The 11,515-nt window shown below is 36.3% G+C and overlaps 3 protein-coding genes across 4 annotated transcripts in view; 2 read left to right on the top strand and 1 right to left on the bottom strand.

Moving 5' to 3' along the window:
- Positions 1–2,194, top strand: part of LOC109350412 (glutamate receptor 2.9-like) — a 3,590-nt gene extending 1,396 nt beyond the window's left edge. Inside the window, exons 3-5 of the mRNA XM_019591651.1 lie at positions 206–521; positions 700–1,097; positions 1,272–2,194. Of these exons, the coding sequence (XP_019447196.1) occupies positions 206–521; positions 700–1,097; positions 1,272–1,778 (1,221 nt within the window). The 3' untranslated portion in view covers positions 1,779–2,194. The remainder of the gene's footprint in view (positions 1–205; positions 522–699; positions 1,098–1,271) is intronic.
- On the top strand, positions 5,321–10,020 carry LOC109349380 (glutamate receptor 2.9-like). The gene is made up of 5 exons (XM_019590149.1): positions 5,321–5,826; positions 5,935–7,235; positions 7,950–8,256; positions 8,435–8,832; positions 8,996–10,020. The coding sequence occupies exons 1-5, from the start codon at positions 5,550–5,552 to the stop codon at positions 9,509–9,511; spliced, it is 2,799 nt and encodes a 932-aa protein (XP_019445694.1). The 5' UTR covers positions 5,321–5,549; the 3' UTR covers positions 9,512–10,020.
- The window catches only part of LOC109349383 (apoptosis inhibitor 5-like protein API5), a 9,402-nt gene continuing 7,824 nt past the window's right edge, over positions 9,938–11,515 (bottom strand). For both annotated transcript variants that reach the window (XM_019590151.1, XM_019590152.1), the window contains 4 exons: positions 10,907–11,021; positions 10,754–10,819; positions 10,526–10,626; positions 9,938–10,323 (listed from right to left, as the gene is read on the bottom strand). In XM_019590151.1, coding sequence (XP_019445696.1) covers positions 10,122–10,323; positions 10,526–10,626; positions 10,754–10,819; positions 10,907–11,021 — 484 coding nt within the window. In that variant the 3' untranslated portion in view covers positions 9,938–10,121. The remainder of the gene's footprint in view (positions 10,324–10,525; positions 10,627–10,753; positions 10,820–10,906; positions 11,022–11,515) is intronic.

The raw sequence follows: 11,515 nt of genomic DNA, 5'->3' as shown, positions 1-11,515 counted from the left end.
TTTGTGAGACTAATCTTTCTTTCTTTTGAAAGGAAGGCAAACCTATATGTAACTAAGTTCACTTATCTAATCAGCAATGAAATAAAACCTTCACATGTCAATGCAACATTGAATCTTGTATTTTTGAAATTTAGGTACAACATTTTCACCTTTTTTGCTTCACTAACCTAGATACTTCTATGGTTTTCAATATGTGGATCAATAATGGTTGAAGACTTTTGAGGCTGTAGTTGGTGATATAACGCTACTAGCAGAAAGATTGCAATATGTAGATTTTACTGTTCCATATGCAGAATCAGGATTATCAATGGTAATTACCCAAAAGTCTGAAGATTCAGCATTCATGTTTCTGAAGCCCTTCTCCTGGCAGATGTGGGTGGCAACTGGTGCCATATTGACTTACACAATGTTGGTAGTGTGGTACCTGGAATGTGAACTAAATCCAGATTTCGAGGGTAATTGGAAAAAACAGATGGGGACTGCACTTTCATTTACATTCTTCTCTCTATTCTTTGCACACAGTGAGTATCAATCATTCAATCTCATACTTTAATTAACAATATTTATCAAGCATAGATATGGAAAATAGCCAGCTTAGGTATTCAGAATTAAAAATATATCTGTAAAATACTGTTATAAAAACCAATGTAATGCAAATGTGAATCACACTCACCTGATGTCAATGGTTTCATGTTGCAGGGGAGAAAATGTATAGCAGCTTAACTCGTGTAGTGATGGGAGCATGGCTCTTTCTAGTTTTGATTCTTAACTCGAGCTACACAGCCAGTCTTTCTTCAATGCTCACAGTTCAACAACTGAAGCCAAATGTCACAGACATCAATTGGTTGAAGAAGAACAATGCGAAAATTGGTTGTGATGGAGATTCATTTGTTATGACATACCTAGCGAATGTGGAAGGGTTCAAGCCAGAGAACATCATAAGCATTAATAGTGAATACGTGTATCCCAGTGCATTCAAAAACAACTCAATAGCAGCTGCTTTTCTCGAACTCCCTTACGAAAAAGTATACGTCAATAAATACTGCAAGGGATACTCTGGCTCTGTACCAACCACCAGATTTGGAGGACTGGGATTTGTAAGTGACAGCAGAACTCTCTTAAAAACTATCTATCTCAAATTTCCATTTTCTACCACTTAACTTTAAGCTCAGGCCGCAAAGGAAATGCTCTCAAAGACTTGAGCTTTGTATTACAATGTATTTGTATCTTTCACAAATTATACTAAGATTCCTGACAATCCCATGATGCAGATGTTCCAGAAAGGTTCCCCAGTTGCCAAAGACGTTTCTAAAGCTATATTGCAGCTCTTAGAACAGGGAGAGATTAAGAAACTGGAAGATAAATGGTTGAATCCCTCAGGCGAGTGCTCCAACAGCGTGATCTCCACTAATGCAGAAACTTTGAAGCTTGGAAATTTATGGGTTCTATACGTGTTTTCTGGAGGCATTACTACTCTCTGTTTTATACTTCCTACCATCTATTCGCTAAAATATAGTCAAACACCTCAAAATCATGCACAAGGTAATGACACTGCTAATGATGAAAACCCTTGGAAAAGGGCTATCAGATTAGTTAAGAAGATATGTAGCAGAAAGCATGGCGAAGTAAAGGCACGGGGTGATGTTACTGACTGTTCATCCAGGTCAGATTATATTAGCACCACTGGTCCCCCGGAGCATCAGCAGACAACGGCTGCTCAGTTAGTAGAAGTCATAATCAACTCTTCCCCATCACCATTGCAAATAACTAGGAGTTAAAACTAATGTCTTTTCATTCAACTCTAGATAATGGAAGGTAACTGATTTTAGGAATAAAGGGTGTAAATATATATCGCTATAGTGCTGGTTTTTATTTAGTATCCTGCTCCTCCTGTTCCTTGGTCATTAGCTTTTTTTATAAAGGATTCTTGAGCATGATGAGACCATTATTACAAACATTAGAAATTTAGAATGATAGTAAGTATTATGAACGTTGCAAGTTTCAAGATTGACACACTTAATGGCACTTGCATGTACTAAAAAACTTTAATTTATAATGCTTGAAAAGGGCAACATTCTATAGGTCAGATATGGTCTTCATAATGCACTTTGATTAAATTACTATATTCACACATACCTACGGGCATAAGAAGTCTCCTCAGCTGACATGTGCTGCTTGCACTAAATGCATTGGAAATAATCAATAACTCTGCATTCTACATAAACAAGATTGATAAAATCATGCAAAAATTTAAGATTGATAAATATAATAAGGGCGAGCAAGACAAACACCTATCAAACCACAAGATGAAACTCACATTTTTTTCCTTTTCTTTATCAGTTTTAGCATCAGCCATGGTTTGTTGTTTTCAGCCATTCCTTGAGTGAACTCCTCCACGTTATTCAATCTGGAAAATAAAAAAAGCAAAGACATCGACAAAAAAACAATGACAATTCCCACAGGGTAAATGGAAGATGTATACATGAGAGGGGTGGAAAAATGTTAAAACAATTAATATTTACTACAAAAAGGAAAGGTTGCAACCAATATACAAAGTGTTTATTCACCTTTCTCAACCTATTGTAACTCTTACAAGGTGGAATGTAATTAAGATCCACATTTGAATAACGGGTAAAAATGTAAAAAATAGGAGTGGCTAGTTTCTGATCCAAACCAAATTAGTTATGCAGTTACAATATAAATTTTGCTTATCCATACTGAACCTTTGCTAAAAGTAAAAGGCCTCTTCATCTTAAAATCTTTGCAAAACCCTACAGCTCAATGCAGGACTCATGCACATCTAAACCAAGAGAACACTCAATTGTGCAAACCCTATTTCATGAACCAACCATCATGGAAATAATTTTAACAGGTGTGCAAATTTCACAGAATCAGAGAACATTCAATTGTGCTATAAACCACGCAACTCGGGAAAAAAGGTCCATGAAAGTTATACTAATTAATGCAGCATATGAAGATAGGACACATACCTTAGACAAGAACGGTTCGAGAACAGTAACAACATTTACAAGTTCTGGGTCCAACCCAATTTCCTCATTTGCCTCTCTTTTTGCAGTGTCCGCATCATCTTTATCCCCCTCCTCTACTTCAATAACACTTTTTTTATTAGGAAATTATTTATTGTGGGCAGACCGTAAAACTCTTTTAATTCTCTTTAACCATCAAACTATCTTTATCTTATAACTCCTCATTTTTTATTGGATTTAAATTTAATTTTTTCAGCTTAACCATCATACCACCTTTTGAGTTCGGGACACATATATTGTACAACAGTTTGTGTCTTTTACGAGCTTGTGATTAGTCAAAAAAAATATTTAATAAATAAATTTTAACTTAAATATATTTTTCTATTCAATCACAAGTCTATGGCATATAGGATAACACAATATATGGGACAATATATGTGTACTCTTTTATTCCCTACTTCCATAACACTTTTAATTCAAACATTTTCTCATATAATACATGTTGAGTAATAATTGTAATTTATTGTTTATTTTTTTATTAAATGGGAGCAATTAAATGACACTTAATTGTGCATGAAATTAATTAAATTTGTTTATAAAAGAATAATATAATCTATAAACTTGCATAGAAAGGTGTCAGGCTGCTATGATAATAGTTGGCAATTGTTACTAAGCGTTCAAAACCTAGAAAACTATGGAACACTGTGTCACTCTCAAACGCGAAGGAGATGAGGAAATTGTTCTGCCATGACTTGAAGATGTCACAGCAAAAAAAACAAAAAAACCATAAGAAAGAGACAACCTTAGAATACGAAATACTTGGAGCATGTACGTACTAGTTGAGCCACGTCTTGAAATTATAATATCACCGAGTCATTTTCTTTGACTGCAAGTTTAGAACTAAGATAAATCAACTTTTCCTATATGATAAAATATTTGCCAAGTCTTAGTTTGAGCTATAAAAAGCATAGACTCACTTTTAAGGAAGGTCTGAGGAAGCAAAAAAAAAAAAATATGTTTTCCAGAATCATGTTTCACATGAGCATACTAAAGCAAAAATAAAAAAACAATGAATGTTTTACTTTAATAATTGAGTAGAACTAAGGAAAGAGTAGAACTCAGTTTCGAAGTAATTATTTTCTCCTAATTATTACCACAATAAATAGCTAATTTAAGGTGCAAGCAATTAAGGGTGTACTTCTCTTCATTTATTTTCAAATGCATTCCAATCTCAATTTTGCTAATAATCTCACACTAGATATTTACTCACTTGCTCACGGTTGAGGAGCCTACTCCATATTATCACATGATCAAGTACACCACGTCTTGAACCAAAACCTTAAGCCATTAGTTTCATGGGTTTTTTCCTTCTTATAAACTCTTTCACTCATTCCCGCATATCCAATGTGTGACTTCACACTTGAATAAACCCAACAATCTCTCCCTCAAGTGTGGGTACCACACACTTTCCCGGTTCGCCCCTCTTAAGCCTGTCATGTCCCAGCCGAACCATCGGCTCTGATACCAGTTGTTGGGATATCTTCATCTATGGGTTACAACATTCATCTATGTTTGGGTCAAGATGTGGTGTCAAGCCCACTTATATGTTTCTTTCACTTAGTCCATGCAGAAATGTTGTAACCAATGGATAAAGATCTCCCAACCAGTAGTATCAGAGCCGATTGTTCGACGGCTCAACGAAATATTGACGCAACAAGTGGTCGGTAGATCCATGTGGGATCCTTGTGTCGAAAGTCTTCCTGACGAGAGGTCAAGGCGGCGTGTTCCCTTGATGAAAGGATAAGCCAACGGTGGTGCAAGTGGGTAGAGAGCTGAGCTCTAGTGCATCCAATACTCGAATGGGAATTCACACTTGAAGAGGCAATGTTGGCTATTCCAAGTGTGAATGAAGAAGTCTCACATTGGACAAGAATGAACGAGTTAAAGAACATATAAGTAGATGGACCCATTGACCTCATGCCTTAAAGGTTTTGGGTCAAGATGTGATGTCAAGTCCACTTATATGTTTCTTTCACTTATCCTATGGAAGAATGTTGTAACCCATTGATGAAGATCTCCCAACACTTATCTATATACCCAATAAATTTAACTTACTATTCAAAGTCTTCTATCTATCACGGTTCCAGCATTTTTACAAACCCAACAATTCTGTTATCTGCCCAAATTTCTTCATAATTCTAGATACCTTCCATATTTGGTTCACATTTCATATTTTTGTGTTCTTATAGTGACTTTTTTGTGATTCCAATTACCAACCTTCCTCATCTAGAGACCACTCCTCATAGTCAATTTTGTCTTTAAGTTGGAGGAACCATTCAACATCTTCATAATTGACCAAGTCCAAAATTCAAGTTTCATGACCCCATCATGAATCTTTTTCATCTTATTTATTTCCTTTTTTCAATGCCAGCCTTTCCTCAAAAAGTCTACTTATATTGCATGTAATATACATAACAGCATAGGGAAGCCATTTTATACACAAATTTTCAAACAAACTTATAAAGGACATAACTCATAGGCCTAATATACTCGAGCACAATAATGAGTATTCATTATTCAACTAGTCCTCTAGCACTTTTCTCCTTTTATTTACTCATCCCCTTTGTTCTCATTAATGGCTACCAAGCTGAGACCACAAATGCTGACAGTAAAGTTATATCTATTGGTGCAATCATCGATATTAACTCTCGTATTGGAAAAGAACAACAAGTAGCCATGGACATTGCAGCTCAAAGATACAATAACACTTCAAACACCTACAAACTGGCTCTCTATTTTCAGGACCTATCCGATGATCCTTTCAAAGCTACTGCTCTTGGTTAGTAATATGTAGCATTTTCTAAGAGATGACTTAAGGTTTTCATGCCTTTATGGTTAATTTACTTAAATATGTAACTAATGAACATGAATATATTATTTCTTGTAGCTGAAAATATGATTAAAAAGCAGAAGGTACAAGTAATTGTTGGCATGCATAAATGGACAGAAGCAACTCAAGTGGCTGAACTAGCTAGCCAAGCTCAAATTCCTATCATATCTTTTGCAGCACCTTCCATTACCCCACAAATGATGGGGATTCGTTGGCCCTATTTGGTGACACTAGCTAACAATGGTACTGCATATGTAAAATGTATTGCAGATATAGTGCGTGCTTATGGGTGGCAGCGAGTAGTAGCCGTTTACGAAGATGATGGTTATGGTGGTGATTATGGAATTTTGGCACTGCTATCTGAGGCCCTCCAAGTTGATGGTTCAATTATCGAGTACCGTTTAGCTCTCCCATCAACTTCTTATATGTCTGATCCTAGAAAGTTTATTCACGAAGAGCTGCTGAAGTTAATTGAAAATACACAATCTCGGGTGTTCATTGTTATGCAATCATCATTAGATATGGTGATTCATTTGTTCAGAGAAGCTTCACAAATGGGGCTTGTAGATAGAGAATCAGTTTGGATAATCCCAGAGAGCATAACTAATTCGCTAGAGTATGTCAATAAAGTTGACATTTCATATATGGAGGGAGCTTTAGGAATCAAGACATACTACTCTGAAAATAGCAATGAGTATCAATATTTTGAGGCTCAGTTCCGAAGAACTTTCCGAGACAAATATCCTGAGGAAGATAACCGAAACCCAGGATTTTATGCACTGCAAGCATATGATAGCATTAAAATTACTGCACAAGCAGTAGATAGAATGGGCAATAGGGATAGTAGTGGCAGAAATATTTTACTAAGTGAAATATTGTCTACCAAATACCTTGGTTTAAGTGGAGAAATTCAATTTGAAGGAATGCAGCTCCTACATAATCCTACCTTAACGATTGTAAATGTAGATGGAAAGAGTTACAGAGAATTAGACTTTTGGACTCTGGAACAAGGGTTCACCACTAGTCTCTCTATGGAACAAGGTGGTGATGATGCTTCTAGGAACACTGAAAGTTTAAGTGGTTTAGTGATTTGGCCTGGGAAGTTGGTGCTGAGAGTTCCAAAGGGATGGAATCTGCCTACTAAACAAAATCCAATGAAAATAGCAGTTCCTGGAAGAACCTCTTTTTCCAAGTTTGTCAAGGTTGAATATGGAGAGCATGGAAGTCAAGTTAAATATACTGGATTCTGCATTGAGATTTTTGAAAAGGTGTTAAAACTTTTGGAGTATGATCTGCCATATGAGTACTATCCCATCAATGGAACCTATCCTGACCTGGTTCAGCTCGTCTATAACAAGGTAATAACTTGACCATTTTACTTCCAGATTTTCTGGAATTTGACGTTTGATTTGCCAACATTTACGCATAGGAATGTGGTATAGACTGATGTTTCAAATGGTGACATACTAGTAAAGCATTGACATATAAAATGTTTAGGTATTCAGGATCTCCACATTCGTGGCAATCTTACATTTTGACCTGGAAAATGTGAGACAATTAAATGACTTATCTGTATTTCATAATCCAGTTTAGTTTACTTAAAGATCTGATTAACAAGCTACAAACTGTGTAGTGTGTAGTGTTAACTATGGTTAAAGATAGTTGATTAGCGAACTACAGCCCCATATTTCTTGTGTAGTGTTAACCATGATTAAGTTTTGTTTAGATGCCACAAACTGTCACTAGTTCTTCCAATTTGCTTATCACACCCTCCAACTAAAGATTTTGTAGGATGTTTCTATTTGCTTGTGTAATTCTAATTTGGTGTTCTCCATGTGGGGACATACAGTCCCTTTGTGAGACTAATCTTTCTCTCTATTGAATGGAAGGCAAGCCTATATATAACTAAGCTCAGTTATCTAATCAGCAATGAAATAAAACCTTCACATGTCAATGCAACATTGAATCTTGTTAACTTTGAAGTTTGGGTACAACATTTTCACATTTTTTGCTTTACTATGTACTAACCTAGATACTTCTATGGTTTTCATATGGGTCAATAATGGCTGAAGACTTTTGAGGCTGTAGTTGGAGATATGACGCTACTATCAGACAGATTGCAATATGTAGATTTTACTGTGCCATATGCAGAATCAGGATTATCAATGATAGTGCCCCAAAAGTCTGAAGATTCAGCATTGATGTTTCTGAAGCCCTTCACCTGGCAGATGTGGGTGGTAACTGGTGCCATATTGACTTACACAATGTTGGTAGTTTGGTACCTGGAGCGGGGGAAAAATCCAGAGTTCCAGGGTAATTGGAAAAGCCAGATGGGGACTGCACTTTCATTTACATTCTTCTCTCTATTCTTTGCACACAGTGAGTATCAATCATTCAATCTCATACTTTAATTAACAATATTTATCAAGCATAGATATGGAAAATAGCCAGCTTAGGTATTCAGAATTAAAAATATATCTGTAAAATACTGTTATAAAAACCAATGTAATGCAAATGTGAATCACACTCACCTGATGTCAATGGTTTCATGTTGCAGGGGAGAAAATGTATAGCAGCTTAACTCGTGTAGTGATGGGAGCATGGCTCTTTCTAGTTTTGATTCTTAACTCCAGCTACACTGCCAGTCTTTCTTCAATGCTCACAGTTCAACAACTGAAGCCAAATGTCACAGACATTGAGTGGTTGAAGAAGAACAACGAGAAAATTGGTTGTGATGGAGATTCATTTGTTAGGGCATACCTAGTGAATGTGGAAAGGTTCAAGCCAGAGGACATCATAAACATTAGTAGTGAATACAATTACCACGGTGCATTTAAAAACCACTTAATAGCAGCTGCTTTTCTCGAACTACCTTATGAAAAAGTATACGCCAGTAAATACTGCACAGGATACTCTGGCTCTGTTCCATCCACCAGATTTGGAGGATTGGGATTTGTAAGTGACAGCAGAACTCTTTTAAAAACTATCTACCTTGAATTTTATTTTCTACCACTTACTTTAAGAACTGGCAGCATGCTCTCAAAGATGAGCTTTGTGTTACAATGTATTTGTATCTTTCACAAATTATACTAAGATTCCTGTCAATCCCATGTTGCAGATGTTCCAGAAAGGCTCCCCAGTTGCCAAAGACGTTTCTAAAGCTATATTGCAGCTCTTAGAACGGGGAGAACTTCAGAAATTGGAAGAGAAATGGTTGAATCCCTCAGGCGAGTGCACCAACACTGTGATCTCCACCAACGCAGAAACTTTGAAGCTTGGAAATTTATGGGTTCTATATGTAATTTCTGGAGGCACTTCTACTATCTGTTTTATACTTTCTACCATCTATTCGCTAAAATATAGTCAAACACCTCAAAATTATGAACAAGGTAATGACACCCCTAATCATGAAAACCCTTGGAAAAGGGCTGTCAAATTAGTTAAGAAGATATTTAGCAGAAAGCATGGCGAAGTAAAGACACAGGATGATGTTACTGACTGTTCTTCATGGTGGGATTATATCAGCACCACTGATACCCCGGAGCATCAGCAGACAACGGCTTCTAAGTTACCAGAAATCATAATCCACTCTTCCCCATCACCATTGCAAATAACTCCTGGTCATAGTTCATGATAACTAGGAATTAAAACTAATGTTTTCATTCAACTCTAGATAATGGAAGGTAACTGATTTTAGGAATAAAGGGTGTAAATATATATCGCTATAGTGCTGGTTTTTATTTAGTATCCTGCTCCTCCTGTTCCTTGGTCATTAGCTTTTTTTATAAAGGATTCTTGAGCATGATGAGACCATTATTACAAACATTAGAAATTTAGAATGATAGTAAGTATTATGAACGTTGCAAGTTTCAAGATTGACACACTTAAGGGCACTTGCATGCACTAAAAAACTTTAATTTATAAGGCTTGAAAGGGCAACATTCTATAGGTCAGATATGGTCTTCATAATGCACTCTGATCAAATTACTACATTCACACATACCTACGGGCATAAGAAGTCTCATCAGCTGGTCAACATCTGCTGCTTGCACCAAATGCATTGGAAATGATCAATAACTCGGCATTCTACATAAACAAGCTTAGGAGAAAGTACAACCAAATGTAAAAAACTCATCCTCCTCTGACCTCTATAATAAAAAAAATCCTGACATCAATAGGTTCTATACGTGTTCTGGTACAGTTTAGTGAAATGTGATGTTTTCTACATCACCACAGTAATAAAGTTACCAATATCCTCTCCCTCTTCCACGACCACCCCAACCCCTGCCTCTTCCTCTGCCTCTGCCTCTAGGACCACCTCTCCCACCACCAGATAAACCTTCCAGTGCTCTATTGACAAGTTGATTTTGCAAACCACCAGCACCTCGACCCTTCTTTGATGCAATATTATTGGATCCATTGGTAGCAGTAGCAGGTCGTTTTGCACTGCACAAGTTAAAGCATCATAGTTAAGTTGATTATTTTACTAAATTTAGTTGTACTAATCCACGATAATTTTTTACGAAATATAATTTCGTATCTAAACTGCCAATCTGAACTAAGTGTCACTAAAAGAGATGATAGGACAAGGTACTCTCAACGGAAAAGAAATAAAATGATCTTTAAAAGAAAAGGAAAGATGATATACCCAGCAGCTGGTGTAGTAGATGGTGCAGGTTTTGTCAATTCTTTCCAAGAAAGGTTGATTCTCTTATCTCCAATAAAAGAAGGCACTTTAGCATGCAATGGCTGACCACATAAAAGAAACAATTAGTGATGGCCCAGTATACGAGATACCCGGCAATGTACTATAAGTAAAAATCATGTGTGCAAAAACTCATTCCCTAAAATAAACAAAAGGTTGCATCCCTCTTACCTTTGTCATTGTCAAAATGTTATTGCATGTCCGCAACCCAGTTGTAGCATTCTGCTTTTTAGTTTTCTGAAAATCATGCAAAAAATGTAAGATTGATAAATATAATAAGTGCGAGCAAGACAAACACCTATCAAATCACAAGATGAAACTCACAATTTTTTCCTTTTCTTCATCAGTTTTAGCATTAGCCATGGATTTGTTGTTTTCAGCCATTCCTTGAGTTAATTTCTTAATTGTAGCCCGAGTAAACTCCTCCACGTTATTCAATCTGGAAAATAAGAAAAACAAAGATATTGACAAAAATACTGAATGAGAATTCCCACAGAGAAAATGGAAGATGCATACAAGAGAGGGTGGAAAATGTTAAAACAATTAATATTTACTATAAAATGGAATGGTTGCAACCAATCAAACGAAGTGGTTTTTCACCCTTCCCAACCTATTGTAACTCTTACAAGGTGGAATGTAATTAAGAATAACGGGTAAAAATGTAAAAAAATAGGAGTGCTAGTTTCTGATCCAAACCAGATTTGTTACGCAGTTACAATATAAATTTTGCTTATCCATACTGAACCATTGCTAAAAGGCCTCTTCATATTAAAATCTTTGCAAAACCCTACTGCTCAATGCAGGACTGTGCACATCTAAGAGTTTGGGCTCAATTGACCCTGGCAACAATGAATTCAAGTTCACACAGTGCAAGATTCCCTTCTTATGTAGGACAGTTGAGAAGTGTAACATGAGAAGGAAAAGAAATCTGGG

This window comes from Lupinus angustifolius, chromosome LG06, assembly GCF_001865875.1.
Source record: "Lupinus angustifolius cultivar Tanjil chromosome LG06, LupAngTanjil_v1.0, whole genome shotgun sequence".
Taxonomy (NCBI): domain Eukaryota; kingdom Viridiplantae; phylum Streptophyta; class Magnoliopsida; order Fabales; family Fabaceae; genus Lupinus; species Lupinus angustifolius.
This window is presented reverse-complemented; position numbering and strand designations above follow the sequence as displayed.

Excerpts from the sequence above, each read along its gene's own strand:
- LOC109349380 (XM_019590149.1), top strand. The coding sequence starts at position 5,550 with ATGAGTATTCATTATTCAACTAGTCCTCTAGCACTTTTCTCCTTTTAT. Across the intron at positions 5,827-5,934 it reads TTTCAAAGCTACTGCTCTTG|CTGAAAATATGATTAAAAAG; the intron begins GTTAGTAATATG and ends TATTTCTTGTAG. Across the intron at positions 8,833-8,995 it reads GATTTGGAGGATTGGGATTT|ATGTTCCAGAAAGGCTCCCC; the intron begins GTAAGTGACAGC and ends CCCATGTTGCAG.